At 48.3% G+C, this 26,380-nt stretch overlaps 1 protein-coding gene across 1 annotated transcript in view; it reads right to left on the bottom strand.

Moving 5' to 3' along the window:
* The window catches only part of SYCP3 (synaptonemal complex protein 3), a 1,713,853-nt gene that overhangs the window by 553,651 nt on the left and 1,133,822 nt on the right, over nucleotides 1–26,380 (bottom strand). Inside the window, exon 7 of the mRNA XM_044087754.1 lies at nucleotides 3,632–3,731. Within this exon, the coding sequence (XP_043943689.1) occupies nucleotides 3,632–3,731 (100 nt within the window). The remainder of the gene's footprint in view (nucleotides 1–3,631; nucleotides 3,732–26,380) is intronic.

The following is a 26,380-nucleotide window of genomic DNA, read 5'->3' as shown; positions in this document are numbered from 1 at the left end:
ATTCGGAATCTTGTCTTCCTGACAGACTTGTTGAGTCTGCTGAGATCCAATATTGGTCTCCAGTCTCCCATCTTTTTGGGGACCAAATAGAACCTTGAGTAGATTCCGGGCTCTGAATGGTCTATTGTAACTGGCTGAATGGCTCTTTTTTGCAGTAGTTTTGCGATTTCTAACTCTGCAATGTCCCTTAGACCGGTGGTACATCTGGAAGGGAACTTGAGGGAAGGGACTTTCCTCGAAAGGAATTATGTAACCCTTGGATATGATCGACTGTACCCATCTGTCTTGAGTGAGGGAATGCCAGGCTTCTGGGTACAGTGATAATCTTCCCGACTGCCTCCAAGGAGGGACAGCCGGGCAACACCTCAGGGATGCTGAAAGGGCTTCTCAGGAAGAGACTCCCTGTTGCCCTGGTTCTTGGACCCCCTCTGCCTCTAGAGCGTCTGTTGTTGTTACCCCTCTGCCTCTAGGGGTAAACTGACCACGTGAATCGGCGTGACTTCTTGGGATTTACGGAACCACATCTTCCCACCCTTCTGTCCTTTGGGATAAGGCCTAGAAGGGGTGGAAAACGGACTCCAACAGCAGAAAGAGTCTTGCCGTCCTGCTCACACCTGGTCAAGGTCTCCTTCACCTGAGGGCCAAACAAAGCTGACCCATCAAAGGGAGAATTTGTGAAGGACGCCTTAAAGGGATCCATAAAATCACATAGCCGCATCCAGGCCTGGCGTCTAAGAGCCACACCTGTGCCTGCGGCTCTACTGCTCCATCCGCAGCATAAGATATTAGCCGCATGGAGGAGTTAGCAATGGAATTTAGGGTTCCTAGCTGCGAAGCAATCTTTTCTTGGGCCCCTGCAGCTGTAGGATCCTGAACTACTTCTCCCAGCTCCTTCAGGATATCTCTCTGGAGTCTGGTGAAGTGACAAAGATAATTCAGCGAGCATAGCAAAGGTCGCTGAGGAAAACATCCGCTTGCCGTACCTATCCATGGTCCTAGAGTCCTTATTAGGAGGATGGACGGTCACGGAAGGATCTGCAAGTTCCTTTTGGTGGCCGCAGCCACCACCATGGCATCAGCAGGGACACCTTTGGTAAGGAATTGTTTGTCACTAGGGGCAGTGATAAATTTAGAAGGCCTCCTAGGGGCTGGCTCTACAGAGTCAGGAGCTGTCCACGCCTGTGCAATAACCTGCATAAGGGGTCGAAGGCGGAGACACCCAGGAGGTGGAGGGCCGAGATCCAAACGCCTCTAGGTATACTGACTCATCCTCAGAGGGATTGTTGGTGGGCCAGTTTCCCTCTGTTTCAGAAGTTCTAGGATGTCTGAGAAGGAGACATCCTCAGAGGGGATCTAGGGGACCCCTCTGACTCATCAAAGTCAGTATCCGAAGTGACAGACTCAGGGGAGTCTACATGCTTCCTCTTACAAGTCCTCTTCCTAGGAGGATCTCCCGAAACATCAGGAGAATCCTCGGAAGAGGGGAAATTCCCAATGGGGAAACCTGAGGCGGAGGATCTCTGGGTCCTGTAGCAAGAGAAGTGGCAGAGATGTCAACAGGTACAATAGAGGGAGGAGCTACGGAAGAGACTGCTGACTGATACCAGTGGCCAGTACACTCTTCATCACCTCGAATGCTCCCTCCCAGGCAGGTCCGAGAGAACCCGCTCCAAGAGCTAGGAACTCCAGGGGCCACGAAAAGGAAGTCTCGAGGCAGATGTCGGAGCCGAGCTCACCAAGGCCGAGGCTCCAAGGGAAGAGTGGGCTCGGACAAGGGTCGATGCCACTCACCCCTCGGAGGAGACCATGGAAGCCCGACCACGAATCCCTCTAAGGAAGAGGAGATAAGAGTAGGGTCTGAAGGAACAGAAGGAGGTATCCGTCCTCCAGCCGTAGCAGTAACCATGCCCGAAGACTCCAACTCCAAACTCTGGGGTAGAGTCGAAGGAGGAACAGTAACGGGGTGTGGACCAACAGTCGTCTGCTGAGACGGACTGTGTAGCATTTGGGCCAGTACCTGTGACTTGAGCAATCTACTGACCACTCTCTCTAGGTCATGATCTGACAACCTGGATGACCTTGAAGATGGGCTCCGATGGCTCCGCTCCGATAGAAGAGGCGGAGCAAAGTATCGGCGCCAAGGAAGGAGACCACGACCTCTTCCTGGAATGGGCCACCGGAGCCGATACTACTGATCCTGTCGGCACCGATTTCCCGGAGCCGGCAGAACGTCTCGATGTATCGGCTCCAGCCGGAGCCGATACAGCTACCATAACGGTGTCGGAGCCGATCGGGCCGACGCCGATGCCTGTGCCACATGGGTGGCGGAGCCGATCGGAGCCGACACCGATGCCGATGCGTGGGTGTCGGAGCCGATCGGCCGACACCACAGTGGTCAAAGCAGATTCGGCACCGATAGCCATCGGCGCCGAAGCTTTGTGGATCAGAATCGGCTCCAGCGGAGCGATCTCGACTCTATTCGAGTCGGAGCCGAGGCCGCAGGCTTAGGAACAGAAGCCTGGGCTTTGGCAGTTTTGGTTGATTTTGTGGGGCCGACTTAGCGGAGAGCCCTCCGGCTTAAGAAGACCCTGAGAATCAACTTATTGTCTCTCCTGCAGGACTCTCTGGCTGAAGGAGTGACAAATAGCACAGGAGTCCTGCAGGTGAAGAGGGCCCAAACAGTACAGGCAAGAAGTGTGACCGTCTGTCAGAGACATCTTCTGACAGCACGAGTCACACTTCTTAAAACCTGAAACCCTCTCCTTAGACATGGTGCCTAAACACAACAGACACACACACCAGTCAAATTAAATTAAATTAATACCAAGAGGTATTTAGTAAAAAACACCAACACACACACCCTAACAGGGGGGGGGGATGGGATAGGGAAAATTGACTGACTAAAAATTAAAAGAGACAGGGATTTCTGTCAGAAAAGGTTAATTTTAAATTAAACTATCAAAAATTAGTTTAAACTAAAAAAGGGGCTTAAATATCACAAAAGTGAACAACTTACCAGGAGCTGGTAAAGAGAAGACCTCCCAAGCGAAGCGGCAAACGAGATCTGGATACTTCCTGCCTTGCATCATGGGATATGGGGCTGCCTCGAGCTGGTAAAAGGAGTTCTCGAGCTAAAGCAAGTGCCGAGTCGGAGCCGAGGGATCGGCTCCGAACCCATCAAGCAAGAATGAAGGCGAGATTGACAACTTAACATCTGATGTTCTCACTCAGTATGAACTGTCATTCATATACATTCCTCTTATCTCTGTGATTATTTTAATATCCACTCACTGTAACTTAAATCCTAACCTCTGAACATTATCTATGAACTAGTGATAGTATGGTCAGCTTTGCAAACAGTATACAGTTACATAACAGGAAAAAAGCATTAAGGTGGATATACTACATTTTGAAAGATAATAGCATCTGGAACCTACATATTTTCATATATCTAGCCATGGAAATGTGATTATTTAGATAGAGTCCAAATATTTTTATTTTTAATTTTCATTAGTTTTCAGCTATGCTGTTGGCTAGCAGGGAAGGAAAGAAGAAAACCAAAATAAATAAATAAAACTGGGTAACCAGAAAATTTTATATTGTTTGACTTGTCTTCACACAATTCACTTACAGCCAGCTTTTCTTCCTGTTCTTCTGATTTTTGTACATCCAATTCCCATTGCTGAAATATTGTTAGGAACTGCTGTGAATACTCATGATTAAGTTTCTGCCTGCAAATATAAACATTATAATACCACAGTGAATAACTGGCATTTCTTTACCTTTCCAATACAATAATTTCATAACTCTCTCCCAACCATTTCTCTGGAAATGAGATTTAGTACCATAAGAAAAAGTATTTAATAAAGCCATGTTGTGACATTTGTTTTGAATCAGGTCAGTAAATGGAGAAAATTTTAGAAAAGTATGCGGTAAAGAAAAACTGCAATCCATGGAATATGTTATACAAGCATGTAATAGAAACACAAAAAAGAGAATTTTTGTGCAGTTCCGAACTGAAGTGGAAAACAAAGTATTAAAAAAAGAAGTTATGTACTCACCATAACGTTCCATGTGAGTTGTCCCTCTCATCTTCATTCTATAGTGATGGGTTCGGCCGCTTAAACCTCGAGGACTCATACCAGCTTGTGGCTCCACCCCTATCTCATGATGCAATAGTGCCTTCCTCAGATCTTGTTTGTTGATGAACTTATGTCAAATTTACATGGCTATATTGAAAGCTATATATCCTACTGGTAAGCCTGGACAAGGTTCAAAGTAAGGGTAGTATATAAAAACTTTTTACATCCTAGATCCTCCACGAGCTCTTGATGGCTGGGGATAGGAGGGTGGGACATAAGAATGAAGATGGGAGGAACAACTCATATGGAACGTTATGGTGAGTACATAACTTCTTTGTGTGAAGTTGTCCTATCTCGTCTTCATTCTATACTGATGGGACAGCATCCCTAGTACCACCTTTCCTGAGTGGATCACGGGAGTATGTTCTTCAGAACAGTGGACCCAAATGAGGCCCTGTCCCTAGAGGCCATGTCTACTTTGTAATGAGTGATAAAGGTATGTGGTCTTGACCACGTTGCTGCTACACATATAGCATCTATTGGGAGTCTTGCCTTAAAGACCTGGGAAGTTGACACTGATCTGGCAGAATGAGCCTTTACTTTGGTTGTCAATTCATTGTCTGTTGATTGATAAACGAATGAAATACACAGTAATAACCATCTGGATAAGATTGGTTTTGACACTGCTAGGCCTTTTTATTTTCTGAAAATGAGGCAAAAAGTTGGTCAGATTTTCTGTGGTCTTTTGTTCTCTGCAAATAAAAACGTAGTTGTCTGAACTTCAAGCTGATGAAGAATGTATCCTGCCTTATTGCCATATTTAGGGAAAAAAACTGGAAGGACTATAGATTGATTTAGACTGAACTCTGAGCACACTTTTGGCAGAAAGGAACGGTTTGTGCATAGAGAAACCCTGTCATTATGGAATACCACGTATGGCGGTGTAATTGTCAACGCTTGTAATTCAGAAACCCTTCTAGCTGTTGTGATAGCTATGAGAAAAATGGTTTTCCAAGATAAAAATTTCATGCTGCATGATGATGCTGGCTCAATGGGTGGAAGAATTAAGCAAGACAGAACAAAATTGAGAGTCCATTGTGGAAGGGGTGGTCATGTGGATGGTCTTAGTAAATTTGTGCCTCTCAGAAAGTCTTTTGAAAGTTTGTGAGACATGATAGTCATTCCTTTGTTGTCAATATGAAAATTTGAGATCGCTGCCATTTGGACACAAATAATTTCTGCAGCTGCTCCTTCATTAAAAAGTTTAGCCAAAAATTCCAGTATGAATGCCAAGGGTGCTGAATAGGGATCAATGGAGTTCTGTAAAGCCCAGATGGAGAATCTTTTCCATTTGCTAGGATAAAGTTTTCTTATGGACATCTTATGAGAAGAGATTAAGATGTACAATCCAGATAGCCAGTCCCAGATGATTGTTTATTCCGCAAATCCATGAACCAACACTGATAAATCACACTGCAAACCAAACAACATTAACGTAGTATAAAATATCCTAAAGTTTTTGTCGTATCACTTCATCAGATGAATACCACAATCAAAATTGACTGTAAATAGATGAAGTGATACGAAGAAAACATTAGGATATTTTATACTACGTTAATGTTCATTGGTTTGCAGTGTGATTTATCAGTGTTGGTTCGTGGATTTGCAGAATAAACAATCATCTGGGACTGGCTATCTGGATTGTACCTTTTTTTGGTTTATCAGTGCAGTTTCGGGTACTTGTGACCAACTTGCTTGTTAAGAGATTAAGATGTGTTGGACTTCTGGGTTGAAGTTGTGTAGCCTGGCTATATTGTGAATTGGAGTAGCCATGGTGTCAATTTTAGGGTGTGAAGAGATGGATGGAGAGCCTCTGACGAGTGTGTCAGGAGGTCTGGTACCTGGTCCAGTATCCAATACTTTTCCAGAAGATGAGGCTTCAGGAAGGGGAACCACATTTTATGAGGCCAGTAAGGGGCTATCCGAATCAAGGTCCTTCCCAAACTGCTGGCTTTCTGAAGAACTTTGGGTATTAGGGGAAAAGGTAGAAATACATAAAGAAGTCCCGGGGGCCATATGTGTACAAGTGCATCCCTCAGGAACATCCCCGGAGAGGGGATCAGGGCAAAGTAGCTGCTGCATTTTGCATTTGTGTCTGTGGTGAAAAGGTCTCAGCAAGGCTGGCCCTGTCTGCAGAATATCTTTTCTGCTACTTCGTTCTTCAGGGACCACTCGTGTGGCATCAGAATGGCCCTGCTTAGTTTGTCGGCTATCACGTTGGATTTCCCTGAGATATGAGTTGCTATTAGAAAACATTGGGTGGACATTGCCCACTGCCATACTTATAGGGCCTCTCAACAAAGGGGGTAAGATCTGGTTCCTCCTTGCTTGTTTATGTACCACACTACTGACATGCTGTCTGTTTGTATTGCACGTGTACCTAATGGAAGAGAGTCCTGGAATGCTCGCAAGGCCATCAGCAATGCTCTCATCTCTAGTACATTTATGTGCAAATGAGCCTCGTGGTCCTGTCACATGGGCTGTTCTTCCCTGATAATGCACCCCCCACCAATCTGGGAAGCATCCGTGGTCACTGTGGCTACCAGAGTAGGGGGAAAAATTGATCGACCCATCGCCACCTGGTCGGACTGAAGCCACCAGCATAGGTCTTTCTTGCAAGTGTCTGTCAGAATTACTGGATGGGACAGAGGCAGGTCTTGCATGGACCATTGTGTGAAAAGCATTCAATGAAGTATTCTCATATGTAACCTTGCTAAGGGAATGACAATTATTACTGCTGCCATTGTGCCTAGAACTTTCAGGACCGTCCTCGCTGGTACCTTGTTCTTGAAGGGAAGGTCCTGGATTTGAATGAGAAGAGACTGAATGCTGTCTGTTGGAAGCTTGGCCACCATGATTTTTGTATTGGGCCTATAAAGACGATATGTTGTGATGGCAACAGGGCAGACTTTTCGTAATTTACTGAAATCCCTAGATGGGCACATAATTTCAGGGTATTGTCCATTGCGTGAATAAATAAATGCTTGGTGGTGGTGGTGGTGGTTAGGAGCCAGTCATCCAGAGATGGCAACACTTGGAATCCTAAACTCCTCAGGTGACCCGTGACTACTGCCATGCATTTGGTGAACACTGTGAGGGCTGTAGTGAGATCAAATGGCAGAGAATAGAATTGGTAATGTCTGGCTCCCAGCCAGAAGTGCAGGTAACTCCTGGATGGCCTGTCCATCTTTATGTGGTAGTACGCATCTTGAAGATCTATAGAGCACATCCAATTGTCTTTCCTAAAAAGGTAAGTATTGACTGCAACGTGACCATCTGGAACTTTGTCTTCTTTACCGACTTGTTCAGTCTACTGAGATCTAGAATGGGTCTCCAGTCCCCTGTTTTCTTTGAAACTAAAAAGAACCTTGAGTAAGTTCCGGATCCTATCAGGTCTGCGGGGACTGACTGGATGACTTTTCTTTTCTAGCAACCTTTGAATTTCTATTGTTGCTTGTTCCCTGTGACTGAGTGGAACATCCGGGATTTTCTTTATATATGGGGGAGGTTTTGAAAAGAGTATTGAATAGCCTCTGGATATTATGCTGTGTACCCACTTGTCTTTTGTTATGTTTATCCAGGCTTATGGGTACAGAGATAATCAATCCCCGACTGCCTCCAGAGATGGACAGTCGGGCCTCCTTTCAGGAGCACTGATAGGTCTTACCGAAGAATGAACCATGGTCACCCTGGTTCTGTGGCCCCCCTCTGCCATGTGGGTGGCATCTTCCATTATTACCTCCTCCTCTGCCCCGGGAGGAAGGTTCACCCTATGTGTCCTGAAAGGCCCTCTGGGATTTTCAAAACCACATTTTTCCTACCTTTTGACCCTTGGGATAGGTTCTAGAAGGTGTGGAAAAACGGACTCCTATGGCAGAGAGAGTCTTTCCTTCTTGTTCACACCAGGTAAGAGTTTCCTTAACTTTAGGCCAGCACAAGGATGAGCCATCAAACAGGGTATAGATAAAGGATAACTTGAGAGGTTCCGCAGAATTGCACAAGTGCATCCAGGAATGTCTTCTAAAGGCAATTCCGGAACCCGCTGACCTGCTCATTTCATCGGCTGCATAAGAGGCGAACCTCATGAAGGAGTTGACCACTGAATTAAGGGTGGCAAGCTGGGAGGATACCTTGTCTGTTACCCCCACAGCTACTGCACCCTGTAGAGTATCTCCAAGCTCCTTCAGGAGATCTCTTTGAAATGTTGTAAAATGCGTAAGATAATTCAGGGACCTGACAGCGAAGGTCGCTGAAGAAAATAAGCGCTTCCCATACCTGTCCATCATCTGAGACACCTTGTTCGAAGGATGGACAGATGTGGAGGTCTCAGAAAGCTCCTTCCTTGTGGCCGCTGCTACCACCACCATAGCATCTACAGGAACTCCTTTGGTCAAAAAGGTTTCATCCTCTGCGGAGGTAATACATTTATTTGGCCTCCGAGGGACAGGTTCCACTGTATCTGGAGCCTCCCTCGCCTTTCGACAAACTAAGCAAGGAGTTCGTCGAAAGGTGGAGACACCCAGGTGGCTGAAGGTTGAGATCCGAAAGCCTTTGGGTACACAAACTCCTCATCAGAAGGGGTAATAGGCTTCCAGCTGCCTCTCTGCCTAAGGATTTCCAGGATGTCAAAAAAGGAGACGCCCTCAGAGGGTGACCGCAGGGACCCTTCTGACTTCTCGAGGTCCGTGTCTGATGTAATTGACTCATCAGGAGAGTCACATGCTTCCTCTTACACAAATTCTTCTGAGGGACCTCTTCAGTGAAACATTCCAGAGAGGTTTCAAAAGATAGGGTCTCACCGGATGGGGCGTCCTGAGGCTTAGGATATCTATCTATGCTGAGGGGGGGGGGGGCTCGTGTGAGTGGAGACAGATACTGGTGTTCTTCTGGATGAAACACCTGGGTCCAACAATGAGGATGTCTGAGGGGACAGGACTCTCATAGCAGCAAAAGGCCCCCTTCCATGGCCCGTGGAAGTCCCCAGTTTCGAAGAATTGGAGGACCCCCCCGGAACCAAGGGGGTTGGCTCCGAAGCCAAGGAATGAGCCAAGCTCACCTGAGCCGATCACCGAGGGGTAAAGTTGGAGGAGAAAAGGTCTCAACTTCACTAACCCCCCCCCCCCAGGACCCAGCCTGTGAGTGTCGGCCCCCTAGATACCTCGGACGGCTCCGAGGTGATCAAAGTGATTGGAACCGAAGAGGCAGCCGTAGGTCTCGGTTCAATCAGCTCCATCAATGTCAGCTCCAAGTGTTCCGGCTCTGAAACTTGAACTGGAGTTGGAGGAGGAATAGAAGGTAAGGGAATGGCTACCTTCAGTTTCGAACATCCCAGAGTCGGCTCCGGCAACAATTTAACTAGAGATGGTGTCTTGATCAGTCTCTGCACCACATGATCCTTGCTGAAATCTGATAAGCTCCTGCTGGATCTGGACAATGGAGTGGCTGCAACAGATTGTAACAGTGGGGACCTAAGAGTCGGGAGAGTGGCTCCGGACTGGAAATGGTGTCAGTTCCGGCACACATGGAACCCAGGCAGTAGGTCTGCTCTGATCAGTTTTCTTCTAAGATGTCGGAGACATCCTGGGTTGTTTAGTGGATGGCTCTGATGATGCAGATGAACTAGAAGGAGATGGTCTTTTAGAGGTGTTGTCCTTAGTTTTTGGAGGACTTTGAGACTTGCCCAAGGCTTCTTCAAAGGAGGATTTATGTAATCCTTTTTAAATTAGTTTGTTTTTGCACGCCAGTAGCACTCTAGCACTAAGCGAGTCACAAATGGAGCAGGTCTCTTGTAGATGAATGGCCCCTAGACAATAAACGCCCTCAATATATCCATCAGTAATGGACATTTTTTGAGAGCACTTGGGGCATTTCTTAAAACCATATGGTTTATCTTCCTTTTATTGTTTCGACATTATGTAATAGACAATAATCTCGCGCACAACACACAAACGCACACACACAGACACACCCACACACCCACAAGCACGCGCGCGCGCGCACACACACACACACACACACACACACACACACACACACACACACATCTTGAAGATCCATAGAGCACATCCAATTGTCTTTCCTAAAAAGGGAAGCATTGACTGCAACGTGACCATCTGGAACTTTGTCTTCTTTACCGACTTGTTCAGTCTACTGAGATCTAGAATGGGTCTCCAGTCCCCTGTTTTCTTTGGAACTAAAAAGAATCTCGAGTAAGTTCCGGATCCTATCTGGTCTGCGGGGACTGACTGGATGACTCTTTTTTTTCTAGCAACCTTTGAATTTCTATTGTTGCTTGTTCCCTGTGACTGGGTGGAACATCCGGGATTTTCTTAATATATGAGGGAGGTTCTGAAAAGGGTATTTAATAGCCTCTGGATATTATGCTGTGTACCCACTTGTCTTTTGTTATGTTTAGCCAGGCTTCTGGGTACAGAGATAATCAACCCCCGACTGCCTCCAGAGATGGACAGTCGGGCCTCCTTTCAGGAGTGCTGATAAGTCTTACCGAAGAATGAACCACGGTAACCCTGGTTCTGCGGACCCCCTCTGCCATGTGGACGGCGTCTTCCATTATTACCTCCTCCTCTGCCCCGGGAGGAAGGTTCACCCTGTGTGTCCTGAAAGGCCCTCTGGGATTTTCAAAACCACATTTTTCCTCCCTTTTGACCCTTGGAATAGGTTCTAGAACGTGTGGAAAAATGGACTTCTATGGCAGAGAGAGTCTTTCCTTCTTGTTCACACCGGGTAAGAGTTTCCTTAACTTTAGGCCAGAACAAGGATGAGCCATCAAACAGGGTATTGATAAAGGATAACTTGAGGGGTTCCGCAAAATTGCACAAGCGCATCCAGGAATGTCTCCTAAGGGCAATTCCGGAACCCGCTGACCTGCTCACTTCATCAGCTGCATAAGAGGCGAGCCTCATGAAGGAGTTGACCACTGAATTAAGGGTGGCAAGCTGGAAGGATACCTTGTCTGCTACCCCCACAGCTACTGCACCCTGTAGAGGATCTCCAAGCTCCTTCAGGAGATCTCTTTGAAATCTTGTAAAATGCGTAAGATAATTCAGGGACCTGAGAGTGAAGGCCGCTGAAGAAAATATGCGCTTCCCATACCTGTCCATCATCTGAGACACCTTGTTCAAAGGATGGACAGATGTGGAGGTCTCAGAAAGCTCCTTCCTCATGGCTGTCGCTGCCACCACCATAGCATCTACAGGGACTCCTTTGGTCAAAAAGGTTTTATCCTCTGTGGAGGTAATAAATTTATTTGGCCTCCGAGGGACAAGTTCCACTGTATCTGGAGCCTCCCACGCCTTTTGACAAACTAAGGCAAGGAGTTCGTCGAAAGGTGGAGACATCCAGGTGGTTGAAGGTTGAGATCCAAGAGCCTTTGGGTACACAAACTCCTCATCAGTAGGGGTAATGGGCTTCCAGCTGCCTCACTGCCTAAGGATCTTCAGGATGTCCAAAAAGGAGACGTCCTCAGAGGGTGACCGTAGGGACCCTTCTGACTTCTCGAGGTCCGTGTCTGATATAATTGACTCATCAGGAGAGTCACATGCATCATCTTACATAACTTCTTCTGAGGGACCTCTTCAGTGGGACATTCTAGAGAGGTTTCAGAAGATAGGGTCTCACCCGATGGGGCGTCCTGAGGCTTAGGATATCTATCTACGCTGGGGGGGGGGGGGCTCATGTGAGTGGAGACAGATACTGGTGTTCTTCTGGATGAAACACCTGGGTCCAACAATGAGGATGTCCGAGGGGACAGGGCTCTCATAGCTGCAAAAGGCTCCCTCCCATGGCCTGTGGAAGTCCCCAGTTCTGAAGAATTGGAGGAACCCCCCCGGAACTAATGGGGTTGTCTCCGAAGCCAAGGAATGAGCCACGCTCACCTGAGCTGATGCACCGAGGGGTAAAGTTGGAGCAGAAAAGGTCTCAACTTCCCTATCCCCCCCACGCTGTCCCAGCCTGTGAGTGTCAGCCCCTAGATACCTCGGACGGCTCTGAGGTGGTCAGAGTGATTGGAACCGAAGAGGCTGGGGTAGGTCTCAGTTCCATCAGCGCGATCAATGTCGGCTCCAAGCGTTCTGGCTCCAAAACTCGAACTGGAGTCGGAGAAGTAATAGAAGGTAAGGGAATGGCTACCTTCAGTTCTGAACATCCCAGAGTCGGCTCTGACAACAGTTTGGCTAGAGACGGTGTCTTGAGCAGTCTCTGCACCACATGATCCATGTTGAAATCTGATAAGCTCCTGCTGGATCTGGACGATGGAGTGGATGCAACAGATTGTAATAGTGGAGACCTAAGAGTTGGGAGAGTGACTCCAAATGGATAATGGTGTCGGTTCCGGCACACATGGAACCCAGGCAGTAGGTCTGCTCTGATCAGTTTTCTTCTAAGATGTCGGAGACATCCTGGGTTGTTTAGTGGATGGCTCTGATGATGTAGATGAACTAGAAGGAGATGGTCTTTTAGAGGTGTTGTCCTTAGTTTTTGGAGGACTTTGAGACTTGTCCAAGGCTTCTTCAAAGCAGGATTTATGTTATCCTTTTAAAATTAGTTTGTTTTTGCACGCCAGTAGCATTCTAGCACTAAGCGAGTCACAAATGGAGCAGGTCTCTTGTAGATTAATGGCCCCTAGACAATAAACGCCCTCAATATATCCAACAGCATTGGACATTTTTTGAGAGCACTTGGGGCATTTCTTAAAACCAGATGGTTTAACTTCCTTTTATTGTTTCGAGATTATGTAATAGACAATAATCTCGCGCACAACACACACACACTCTCACACACACTCACACACTCACACACACACACACACACACACACACACACACACACACACACACGCGCACACACCTTGAAGATCTATAGAGCACATCCAATTGTCTTTCCTAAAAAGGGAAGTATTGACTGCAACGTGACCATCTGGAACTTTGTCTTCTTTACCGACTTGTTCAGTCTGCTGAGATCTAGAATGGGTCTCCAGTTCCCTGTTTTCTTTCGAACTAAAAAGAACCTTGAGTAAGTTCCGGATCCTATCTGGTCTGCGGGGACTGACTGGATGACTCTTTTTTTTCTAGTAACCTTTGAATTTCTATTGTTGCTTGTTCCCTGTGACTGGGTGGAACATCCGGGATTTTCTTAAAATATGGGGGAGGTTCTGAAAAGGGTATTTAATAGCCTCTGGATATTATGCTGTGTACCCACTTGTCTTTTGTTATGTTTAGCCAGGCTTCTGGGTACAGAGATAATCGACCCCCGACTGCCTCCAGAGATGAACAGTCGGGCCTCCTTTCAGGAGCGCTGATAAGTCTTACCGAAGAATGAACCATGGTAACCCTGGTTCTGCAGACCCCCTCTGCCACGTGGACGGCGTCTTCCATTATTACCTCCTCCTCTGCCCCGGGAGGAGGGTTCACCCTATGTGTCCTGAAAGGCCCTCTGGGATTTTCAAAACCACATTTTTCCTCCCTTTTGACCCTTGGGATAGGTTCTAGAACGTGTGGAAAAACGGACTCCTATGGCAGAGAGAGTCTTTCCTTCTTGTTCACACCGGGTAAGAGTTTCCTTAACTTTAGGCCAGAACAAGGATGAGCCATCAAACAGGGTATTGATAAAGGATAACTTGAGGGGTTCTGCAACATTGCACAAGCGCATCCAGGAATGTCTCCTAAGGGCAATTCCAGAACCCGCTGACCTGCTCACTTCATCAGCTGCATAAGAGGCGAGCCTCATGAAGGAGCTGGCCACTGAATTAAGGGTGGCAAGCTGGAAGGATACCTTGTCTACTACCACCACAGCTACTGTACCCTGTAGAGGATCTCCAAGCTCCTTCAGGCGATCTCTTTGAAATCTTGTAAAATGTGTAAGATAATTCAGGGACCTGAGAGTGAAGGCCGCTGAAGAAAATATGTGCTTCCCATACCTGTCCATCATCTGAGACACATTTTTCGAAGGATGGACAGATGTGGAGGTCTCAGAAAGCTCCTTCCTCGTGGCCGTCACTGCCACCACCATAGCATCTGCAGGGACTCCTTTGGTCAAAAAGGTTTTATCCTCGTGGAGGTAATAAATTTATTTGGCCTCCGAGGGACAGGTTCCACTGTATCCGGAGCCTCCCACGCCTTTTGACAAACTAAGGCAAGGAGTTCGTCGAAAGGTGGAGACATCCAGGTGGCTGAAGGTTGAGATCCAAAAGCCTTTGGGTACACAAACTCCTCATCAGAAGGGGTAATGGGCTTTCAGCTGCCTCTCTGCCCAAGGATTTTCAGGATGCCCAAAAAGGAGACATCCTCAGAGGGTGACCGTAGGGACCCTTCTGACTTCCCGATGTCCGTGTCTGATGTAATTGACTCATCAGGAGAGTCACATGCTTCCTTTTACATAACTTCTTCTGAGGGACCTCTTCAGTGGGACATTTCAGAGAGGTTTCAGAAGATAGGGTTTCACCCAATGGGGCGTCCTGAGGCTTAGGATATCTATCTATGCTGGGGGGGGGGGGGGGAGTTGTGTGAGTGGAGACAGATACTGGTGTTCTTGGGGATGAAACACTGGGTCCAACAATGAGGATGTCCAAGGGGACAGGGCTCTCATAGCTGCAAAAGGCCCCCTCCAAGTGGCCCGTGGAAGTCCCCAGTTCTGAAGAATTGGAGGAACCCCTCGGAACTAAGGGGGTTGGCTCCGAAGCCAAGGAATGAGCCAAGCTCACCTGAGCCGATGCACAGAGGGGTAAAAGTTGGAGCAGAAAAGGTCTCAACTTCACTACCCGCCCCCCCACTCCCCCCACCCCCGCAGACCCAGCCTGTGAGTGTCGGTCCATAGATACCTCAGACGGCACCGAGGTGGTCAGAGTGATTGGAACCGAAGAGGCTGGAGTAAGTCTCGGTTCCATCAGCTCCATCAATGTCGGCTCCAAGCATTCCAGCTCCGAAACTCGAACTGGAGTCGGAGGAGGAATAGAAGGTGAGGGAACAGCTGCCTTCAATTCCGAACATCCCAGAGTCGGCTCCATCAAAAGTTTGGCTAGAGACGGTGTCTTGAGCAGTCTCTGCACCACATGATGCATGTTGAAATCTGATAAGCTCCTGCTGGATCTGGATGATGGAGTGGATGCAACAGATTGTAATAGTGGAGACCTAAGAGTTGGGAGAGTGGCTCCGGACTGATAATGGCATCGGTTCCGGCACACATGGAACCTAGGCAGTAGGTCTGCTCTGATCAGTTTTCTTCTAAGATGCTGGAGACATACTGAGTTGTTTAGTGGATGGCTCTGATGATGTAGATGAACTAGAAGGAGATGGTCTTTTAGAGGTGTTGTCCTTAGTTTTTGGAGGACTTTGAGACTTGTTCAAGGCTTCTTCAAAGGAGGATTTATGTAATCCTTTTAAAATGAGTTTGTTTTTGCACTCCAGTAGCACTCTAGCACTAAACAAGTCACAAATGGAGCAGGTCTCTTGTAGATGAATGGTCCCTAGACAATAAATGCCCTCAATATGTCCATCAGTAATGGACATTTTTTTTTGAGAGCACTTGGGGCATTTCTTAAAACCAGACGGTTTAAAAAGAAGTTATGTACCTACCATAATGTTCCATGTTAGTTGTCTCCTCTCACCTTCTTTCTTGTTGGTTGGGTTCGGAGCTGATCTTCGGCTCCGACTCGGCCACCTTCTAAAGCTCGAGAGCTACATACTGGCTCGAGGCCTCCCCATATCCCATGATGCCTGGCGCTATAAACCCAGATCTCGTTTGGTGAGACTAACATCACACAAAGTAATGGAGGAATCCTATCCTATCATACCTAAGCCCGACTATAGAGACTACTAGGTAGAGTGGGATAGTCAGAGAAGACTCAGCCAGTGTAGATCCATAGAGAAACTCTTCTCAGTCTAGTAGGATATGGGGATGGACAGTGGGATGCAAGAAAGAAGGCAAGAGGAGACAACTAACATGGAACATTATGGTAGGTACATAACTTCTTTATGTTAAGCTATCTATCTCGCCTTCATTCTTGCTGGTTGGGACAGCGTCCCTAGCACCTAATATCCTGGGTTGCTCAGTGGAACAGACTCTTCAGAACAGTGGAACCAAAATCAGCTCTGCTCCTGGAAACCACGTCCAGCTTATAATGCGAGATGAAAGTATGAGGATTTGCCCAAGTGGCCGCTGCACAAATAGATTCCATGGGCGACCTGGCTTGAAACGCCACAGAAGTGGCTAATGCTCTGGTGGAGTGGCCCTTAGGTTTAACAGGCAATTCTTTCTTCCTCAGCTGATAGATAAGGGTTATGGTAGAAGTCAGCCACCTAGATAAAGTTACGTTTGATACTGGTAGGCCTTGTTTGCCCTCTGCATAAGAGAGGTAAAGCTGATCCGATTTTCTGAAGTCCTTAGTCCTATGCAAATAAAAGCGTAGTTGCCTGTGAACATCTAATTGATGTAATTTATATTCTGCCCTATTGGAATGGTTAGGAAAAAATACAGGAAGGTCAATGGACTGGTTCAAATTATTCTCAGAAGAGACCTTAGGAAGAAAGGAAGGGTTAGTCCTAAGAGCAACCCTATCTTTGTGGAACACTAGGTACAGGGGACGGATACAAAGAGTCTGCAGTTCAGAAACTCTTCTCGCTGAAGTAATTGCTACCAGAAAAAGTGTTTTCCAAGATAATAACTTCAAAGGACAGGAAGCTGCAGGTTCGAAGGGTGGCAAAATTAGAGAGAATAGAATCAAATCCAGATCCCATGGGGTGGAGGATCCCTAATCGGGGGCCTGAGCAGAGTGGTTCCTTTGAGGAAGGCCTTACAAAGCTTATGAGACATTATGCTACTTTCCGAAAGGCCAATGTGAAAATTTGAAATTGCGGCTAACTGCACTCTAATTGTAGCGGAAGCGGACCCAGAATGAAAGAGCTCCGCAAGAAATTCCAGGTTGTGGTGAACAGGGGCTGAAAAGGGGTCTATATTCTTGGCCTCTGCCCAGGAAGAAAAACATTTCCACTTACTAGCGTAAGTTTTTCTAGTGGTAGACTTGTGCGATGATAAAATTATTTCATGCACCGATTGGGAGATATCAGGAAGCCTGGCTAGGGTTGGAAGTGGAGCAACCAAGCTGTCAGCTTGAGAGATTGTAGGGAATGACGCAGCCCACCCGACTGATGGATCAGGAGGTCTGGAGCTGGGTCCAGAGTCCAAGGCTGCTCGATAAGATGATGATGAAGGAATGGAAACCATATTTGTCGAGGCCAGTACGGAGCAATGAGGATCATTCTACAACCCAATACGGTAGCTTTCTCAATCAGCTTGGGAATTAGGGGAAAGGGAGGGAACGCATACAGAAGTCCCTGAGGCGAATCGTGGACTAGAGCGTCTCTGGGAGAATGCTCTGGATGTGGTAGGAGAGAGAAGAAGTTGCTGCATTTGCAGTTGAAGGGGGTGGCAAAGAGGTCAGAGCAAGGTTGTCCCCATTTGCGGAAGATTTGGTCCGCTACTACTTGATTCAGAGACCACTTATGAGGCATGAGAATTGCTCTGTTCAGCCTGTCTGCTATGACGTTGGATTTCCCAGGGATGTGCGTTGCAGTCAGAAACCGTTGGGAAGAGATCGCCCATTGCCAGAGTCTGAGTGCTTCTCGACATAGGGGGTAGGACCTGGTTCCGCCCTGCTTGTTGATGTACCATACGACTGACATATTGTCCGTTTGAATTGCAATTGTAGGAAGAGTCCTGAAGAGCTTGCAATGCTAAAAGCACAGCCCTCATCTCCAAGATGTTTATGTGCAGATGGTACTCTTGAGGTTGCCAGGTACCCTGGACTGTTCTGCCCTGATAATGCCCCCCCAGCCCCACCCATACAGGGAGGCATCTGTGGTCACCGTAGCAACTGGAGGGGGAAGTACAAATGGTCTGCCCAGGGGAACTGATGAGGAGACCATCCACCATGCAAGGTGCTTTTTGCATGTTTCTGTGATGATAATCATGTGAGACATGGGAAGCTGCTCGAAGGACCATTGGGTAAAAAGAAGCCATTTGAGGATCCTCATGTGAAAACGTGCCAGTGGGATGAGTATGACTGCTGCTGCCATGAGACCCAGGGTTTGAAGGACAAACCTGGCTTGAATTCTCTTGCATTGTAACAAGACTTGGACATGCCGCTGAACGACTAACACCCTGTCTGGTGGAAGGCTGGCTGAGCTGTCTTTTGTATTTAAGTTTGCGCCTATAAAGACGATAGACTGACAAGGCAACAAAGCAGATTTTTTTGAAATTTATAGTGGTACCTAGTCTGGAGCACGTCTGGATGGTATAGTCTCTGGCTTGCAGAAGGTGATGCCTGGTGGTAGCAGTGAGGAGCCAGTCTTCTAGATACGGAAACACCTGGAATCCTTGCCGTCTCAGGTGAGCGGTAACTACTGCCATACATTTGGTGAATACCCTGGGGGCTGTGGTGAGACCAAAGGGCAGAGCTCTCAACTGATAATGGCTGGCTCCTAGCCGGAAGCGTAGGAATCTTCTGGAGCACCTGTCCATTTTTATGTGGTAGTACGCATCCTGAAGATCTATGGAGCACATCCAATTGTTCTGACTCAGGAAGGGCAAAATGGACTGTAGCGTGACCATCCAAAACTTCGTTCTTTGTACAGACCTGTTAGTCTGCTGAGATCCAAAATGGGTCTCCAGTCCCCTGTCTTTTTTGGTACCAAAAAGAACCTTGAGTAAATTCCGGATCCTTGCTGGTCTGCTGGGACTTGCTGGATGGCCCTTTTTCTTAGCAGTTTTGAAACTTCCTGAACTGCTTGATCCCTTAGATTGGGTGGAACGTTTGGAAGAGACTTGTTTGACAATAAAGGAGCGTGAACAAAGAGAATTCTGTATCCTCCGGATATAACGGACTGTACCCATTTGTCTTGTGTTATTTCTTGCCAGGCTCTTGGGTACAGCGATAATCTTCCCCCGACTGCCTCCAGAGGTGGGCAGCCGGGCAACCCTTCAGGGATGCTGGAAGGGCTTGTCAGAGAAAGATTCTCTGCTGCCTTGGTTTTGCGGACCCCTCTCTGCCACAAGGGTGGCATCTGTTATTGTTCCCTCCTCTGCCCCTGGAGGGAAACTCACCACGTGTGCCCGGCAAGGCTCCCTGGGATTTCCGGAACTACATCTTTCCATTCTTCTGACCCTTGGGATATGGTCTGGAAGGAGTGGAAAAACGGACTCCTACAGCAGAGAGAGTCTTGCCTTCCTGCTCACACCTGGTAAGGGTATCGTTCACCTGTGATCCAAAGAGAGAGGAACCATCAAAAGGGGTGTTGGTGAAAGACGCTCTGAAAGGTTCCGCAAAGTTACATAGCCGCATCCAAGTGTGCCTCCTTAGGGCCACGCCTGTGCCTGCGGCTCTGCTCGCCCCATCGGCTGCATAAGAAATGAGCCTCATGGAGGAGTTTACCACTGAGTTAAGACTCGCCAGCTGGGAGGCTGCCTTAGCCTGGGCCCCCTCAGCTGATGGATCTTGGAGGGTATCTCCAAGCTCTTTCAGGAGATCCCTCTGAAGGCGGGTAAAGTGGCACAGGTAATTCAGGGGCCGCATAGAAAAGGTCGCTGGAGAGAACATCCGCTTCCCATATCTGTCCATTGTCCTGGACTCCTTGTTAGGGGGATGGACAGATGAAGAAGTTTCAGCCAACTCCTTCTTTGTGGCCGCCGTTACCACCATGGCATCAACGGGGACACCTTTGGTCAAGAACTGTTTGTCCTGCGGTGCAGTAATGAATTTGGTCGGTCTTCTAGGGGTCGGTTCCACTGTATCTGGAGCCGTCCACGCCTTCCGAGCCACCACAGACATCAGTGGGCCAAAAGGCGGAGACACCCAGGAGGTGGAAGGTCGGGATCCAAATGCATCCAGGAATACCGACTCTTCCTTGCAAGGGCTTAGGGCAGTCCAGTTCCCCCTCTGCCTAAGCATCTCAAGGATGTCTGAGAAGGAGACATCTTCAGAGGGGGATCTTGGGGACCCTTCTGACTCCTCTAAGTCGGTATCCGACGTGACAGACTCAGGGGAGTCAACATGCTTTCTCTTGCATTTCCTCTTGCGAGGTGGCTCCTCTGAATGGTCAGGGGAGGCCTCGGAAGAGGAGGATACACCCAAAAGGGTGTCCTGGAGCACTGCACCCTAGGGGGAGGAGCCGATGGGGTCGATCGTGGGACTGACTCCGGGGCCAGTACACTCCTCATCACCTCAAAGGCGTCCCTGCCCGAACGCAGAGAAGGCTCAGGCTTCAAAGAAACCAGAAGCCCTCCCCACACTGAGGGAGACGGCTCCGAGGCAGATGTGGGAGCCGAGCTCACCTGCACTGAAGCACCGAGAGGGAGAGCGGGGTCGGACAAGGGTCCGATGCCACTCGCCCCCTCGGAGCCAACCAGGGAGTCCCAGCGCCCAGATCGCTCCAGGGTCGGTACCATGGAAGGGATCGGAGCCAACGACGGAACTGAAGGAGAAGGTATCGGAGCCGACGGTTCCACGACTCGAACCCCAATGAAATCTGGCTCCGAGCTCAAAGGATGAGTCGGGGGAGGAATTTCTACAGCTGTGGATGGAGCCGACGCCTGATGAGGGGGGCTGGACAACATTTTGGCTAGGGCCTGCAAGTTTAGCAGCTTACTGACCACTCTTTCCAAGTCATGGTCCGAAAGTCTTGAGGACCAAGAAGAGTGTGATGAGCGGTGACTACGCTCTGACTGGAGCAGAGGCGATTTCGGAGATGAATGTATCGACTCCAAAGAAGGGGACCTTGACCTTTTTCGACTCTCAGACGGCTCTGAAGAATGTGTCAGAGCCGACTGGGAGGGAGGAAATAGAAGTTATGTTCTTACCATAACGTTCCATGTTAGTTGTCTTCTTCTCGCCTTCTTCTTGCTGGATGGGTTGGGCCGACCTCGGCTCCCCACTCTAAAGCTCGAGTTGGTTCCACCGGCTCGAGGCTCCCTATATCCCACAATGCTAGGCGAGAGTTACCTCAGATCTCGTTTGTAAGCTAAACCCAGCTTATAACAGAAAACAGTATAACTGTGAAAACATAGAATCCACCTCTAACAACAGGAAGAAGAAGGGTGACCTATATCCTGAACAGGAAATATGCATAATAGCATATAGCTAAGAAAGAGGTGGTAGAAAGAGAGGTCACGATCACAACTCCTCTAGGTCTGTCCAGGCGGGGAAGGAGGGTGGGAGAGAGGCGAGAAGAAGACAACTAACATGGAGCGTTATGGTAAGAACATAACTTCTATATGTTAAGTTGTCTATCTAGCCTTCATTCTTGCTGGATGGGACGGCGTCCCTAGCACCTTGTCGGGTGGCCTAGGAACAGACTCCTGAGAACAGTGGAACCAAAATTAGCTCTATGCCTAGAAGCTAAGTCCAACTTATAATGGGAAATAAAAGTGTGAGGAGTAGCCCAAGTTGCTGGTGTCAATAGGCAGTCTGTCTTGGAAGGCTAGAGAAGTAGCCAACGCTCTGGTGGAATGGGCTTTAGGCTTATTAGGCAGTTTTTTGTGTCTAATCTCATAAACAAGGGTAATCAGAGATGTTAGCCATCTGGATAAAGTTACCTTTGAAACTGGAAGTCCCTTTCTGCGTTTCGCATAGGAGACAAACAGCTGATCAGATTTTCTGAATTGTTTTGTCCTGTCCAAGTAGTACCTTAACTGACGATGAACATCCAGACAGTGTAATTTTTGTTCAGACCTATTTGAATACTCCGGGAAAAAGACAGGAAGGTCGATGCATTGGTTAAGATTTGATGTTGAAACCACCTTAGGCAAAAGGACGGGTTGGTTAAACTCTGTCCTTGTGGAACACAAGGTAAGGAGAGCGACAACTGAGTGCTTGAAGTTCTGAAATTCTTCTAGCTGATGTGATAGCCACCAGAAGAGTTTTCCATGATAATAACTGGAACATGAAGCTGCAGGTTCGAAGGGAAAGAATCAAGGAAGCAAGAACTAAATTTAGGTCCCAAGGAGAAGGAGGATTTCTTACAGGAGGTCTGAGAAGAAAAACTCCTTTCAAAAGGCTTTGCAGAGTTTGTGGGACATTAGTCAGAAATACCCACATGGAAATTAGAAATAGCTGCCAATTGAACCTTAAGAGTAGATGGAGATGAACCTGCATGGAAGAGTTCAGCAAGAAAATCGAGGACTAGTTGGATGGAAGCGGTGAAAGGATCTATGTCCTTTCCTTGTGCCCAATAAGAAAATCGTTTCCACTTACTCAAATAAATCTTCCTAGTGGAAGATTTATGGGAAATATCAATATATCTCTAACAGAGTGAGATAATTGAGGAAGCCTGGCTACGGTTGGAAGTGGAGGAACCAAGCAGTGAGGTTCAGAGAGGGAGGGCGATGAAACTGACCCGACTGATGGATCAAAGATCTGGAACTAGGTCCAGATTCCCACGGTCGCTCAACAGAAATTGATGTAAAGGGGAACCACACTTGTCGAGGCCAGTAAGGAGCAATGAGGATCAATGAGGCCTTCTGAGCGATAGCTTTCTGTATTACTTGAGAGATCAGTGGGAAAGGAGGAAATGCATACAGAAGTCCCGGGGCCAAACTTGGACTAGCGTCCCTGCTGGGTTGGCCTGGTAAAGGGAATAGAGTGAAGTACTCTCTGCACTTGCTGTTTTGGGGAGTAGCAAAATGCAGCAAGGCTGACCCCACTTGAGAAATATATCTCTCACTACAGAGTCTTTCAGAGACCACTCGTGAGGCATGAGAATAGCTCTGCTCAACTTGTCCGCAATGTGATTGGACTTCCGGGGATATGCGTTGCTATCAGAAAGCTGAGAAGCCATTACCACAGTCTGAGTGCTTCGACACAGGGGTATGATCTGGTTCCGCCTTGTTTGTTGATGTACCACACTACAGACATATTGTCTGTCTGGATTACTGTCGTTCCCAGCTAAAAGCACTGCTCTCATCTCAGAACACTTATGTGCTAGTGGCATTCGTTTCCTTCTCATGTGCCCTGGACTGTCCTGCCCTGATAATGCCCCCACCCGATCAGGAGGCATCCGTTGTCAGAGTAGCAACCGGAGGAGGTGGAACAAATGGTCTTCCCAACAGGAGCTGGGGAAGACATCTGAGATGCTTTTGCAGCTTGCGTGATCATAATGGTGTGAGACATGGGAAGTTCCTGGTATGACCATTGAGAAAAAAGCATCCACTGAAGGATCCGCATGTGGTATCTGGCCAATGGGAGGAGAGGTATGGCCGCTGCCATGATACCCAACACTTTTAGAACTAACCTGGCCTTGGCTCTGTTGTTGTTGAGAAGAAGAGACACCAATTTCTGAATGTCTGATATCCTTTGATTCGTTAGTGTTGCAGACATGTTTACAGTATCTAAATTTGCGCCTATGTAGGTAATAGTACAAAGGCGACAAAACAGACTTTTCAATTTATTGAGATACCCAGTTCTTGACAGGCGAAGGTGTGATCTCTGGCCATCAAAGAAGATGCTTGGTGGGAGCTGTGAGGAGCCAGTCGTCCAAATATGGAAACACCTGGAATCCTTGTCGTCTCAGGTGAGAAGCTACCACTGCCATGCATTTGGTAAACACCCGGGGGGCAGTGGTGAGACCAAAGGGCAGGGCCCTGAATTGAAAATGACTGGTTCCCAGCCTGAAGCGGAGGAATCTTCTGGGCGCCTGTTCATTTTATGTGATAGTGCGTCCTGAAGGTCTATAGAGCACATCAGTTTCCTCTTCCCAACAGAGGGAGAATGGATTGCAGCGTGACCATCGAAATCTTGTTTTCTTGACCGATCTGTTCAAGATACTGAGATCAAAATTGGTCTCAGTCCCTGTTTTCTTTGGAACTAAAAGAACCTTGAGTAGATTCGGATCCTAGTTGGTCTGCTGGCACTGGCTGAATAGCTCTTTTGCAAGCAGTTTTGAAATTTCCAAAGCTGCTATATCCCTTTGGGGTGGAACATCTGGAAGGGATTTTTGATTGACTTGGAAAACGAAGAGAATAGAATAACCTTGAAATGATGGACTGTACCCATTTGTCCTTTGTCAGGGATAGCCAGGCTTCTGGGTACAGTGACAATCTTCCCCGACTGCCTCGAAGATGGGCAGCGGGCAACACCTCAGGGATGCTGAAAGGGCTTATCGGAAGGCGTTTCTCGATTGCCCTGGTTCTCGGACCCCTCTGCCTCTAGGGCGGCGTCTACCATTGTTGTTCCCCTCTGCCTCTGGCGGGAACCGACTCTGTCGTCAGGCGAAGTCCCTTGAGATTGTTCGGAACCACATCTTTCCCCTTCTGGCCTTTGGGGTAAGGCCTAGAAGGAGTGGAAAAACGGACTCGGCGGCAGAAAGGGTCTTGCCATCCGTCTCGCACCTAGTCAGGGTTTCTTTCACTTGTGGACCAAAAGGGATGATCCATCAAAAGGGAGTTTGTGAAAGCGTCTTGAAAGGTTCCATAAATTGCATAGCCGCATCAGGGCTACCCTGTTCCTCGGCTCTGCTCGCTCCATCGGCCGCATAAGAGGCATGGAGGAGTTGGAAATAAATGGATAGCCAGCTGCGTGTTCATTTTCTTGGAAACCCGCAGCTGTAGGGTCCTTCAGCATTTCACTCGCTTCTTTGATCAAGTCCCTCTGAAGGCAGTGAAATGGCACAGGTAATTCAGCGAGCATAGTAAATGTCGCTGAGGAGAACATCCGCTTCCCGTACCTATCCATGGACCTAGATTCCTTGTTAGGTGGATGGACAGGCACCGAAGGATCAGCCAGTTCCTTCTTTGTGGCGGCAGCTACCACCATAGCATCCACAGAGACTCCTTTGATAAAAATTCCTTGTCTGCTGGAGCTGTGATGAATTTGGAGGGTCTCCTGGGAGTGGGGTCCACTGAATCAGGAACCGTCCATGCCTTTTGCAACCACCTGCATGAGGGGGTCTAAGGGGGACACCCAGGAGGTGGAGCGCCTCAAGATACACAGATTCGTCCTCCGAAGAGTTGAGGGGTGGCCAATTTCCCCTCTGTTTAAGGATCTCTAGTATGTCTGCAAAGGAGACATCTTCAGAAGGCAGGGGAACCCTCAGAATCATCAGATCTGTGTCGGACGTGATAGACTCAGGTGAGTCAATGTGCTTCCTCTTGCACTTCCTCTTCCGGGGCTCTTCTGCCAAATCAGGAGGCCTCGGAAGAGGATGAAATCCCACAGGGGCTCCTGAGGAGTTGGCTCTCTGCGGTCCGGGATGAGGGAGTGAGTCGACTTACCCTGAGGCAGCATAGAGGGAGGGGGCCGACTGTGGAGTAGAGCCAGGCTCTAGCACACTCCGCATGACCTCGAAAGCACCCCTGTCAGGCAGAGCCAGAGGTCCCGCTCGAGGAGCTAAAGACCCCTCGGCACCGACAGTGATGGCTCAAGCACCGAGAGGAGAGGGGTCGGACAAGGGTCGATGCCACTCACCAGTCCGGCGCCGAGATTCCTCCATGGAAGCGGGCCGAAGACAATTGTCTCGGCTCGGTGACCAGTCTCGGTTCACGACGACGACCGAGCTCGAGCTCAAAGAGTCGAAGGAGGAAGGAGTTGATGGACGGGACAGGCACCGACTGATGAGTCGGGCTCTGAAGCATCTGGGCCAGTGCCTCAGACTTAAGTAGTCGACTCACCACCCTCTGAAGGTCATGATCGGACAACCTCGATGACCTAGAGGAATGAGACCTTTGGCTCCGTTCAGACAGCAGGGGAGAACCTGGAGCCGAATGAGCGGAGCCAAGAAGGTGACCTAGACCTCTTTCTGGTTGTCGGCTCCGAAGATCTTGTCGCGACACGGGTACCTCGATAACCTCGGCTCCGGCGGGCGAGAGACTGTGGACTGAGTCTTATCGGCTCCAGCGAGCCGATAAGGGCAAGGTTGAACAACCTGAGGTCTCGGCTCAGAAGCGGAGCCGAAGACCTCGATGCCTTGGAGGGTTTCCCTGTTGAGACAGACAGGGAATCCTCAGGCTTCAACAAGCCTCTCAAAATGAGCTTGTTTTCCTTTCCTGCAGGACCCTGGGGCTGAAGCCATGGCAGACAGCACAGGAGTCCTGCAGGTGCAAAGACAATAGACACAAGAAGTGTGGCGTCTGTCAGAGACATTTTCTGACAGCACGCATCACACTTCTTGAATCTAGCCTAACTGGTGAACACAAACACACACTCAAACACACCAGTTATACCCTGTCAGAAAAATTAC

Source organism: Protopterus annectens, chromosome 11.part0 (assembly GCF_019279795.1).
Source record: "Protopterus annectens isolate FY-2018-M chromosome 11.part0, PAN1.0, whole genome shotgun sequence".
Classification (NCBI taxonomy): Eukaryota; Metazoa; Chordata; order Ceratodontiformes; family Protopteridae; genus Protopterus; species Protopterus annectens.
Note: the sequence above shows the minus strand (reverse complement) of the source record. Positions and strands in the feature narration are given on the sequence as shown.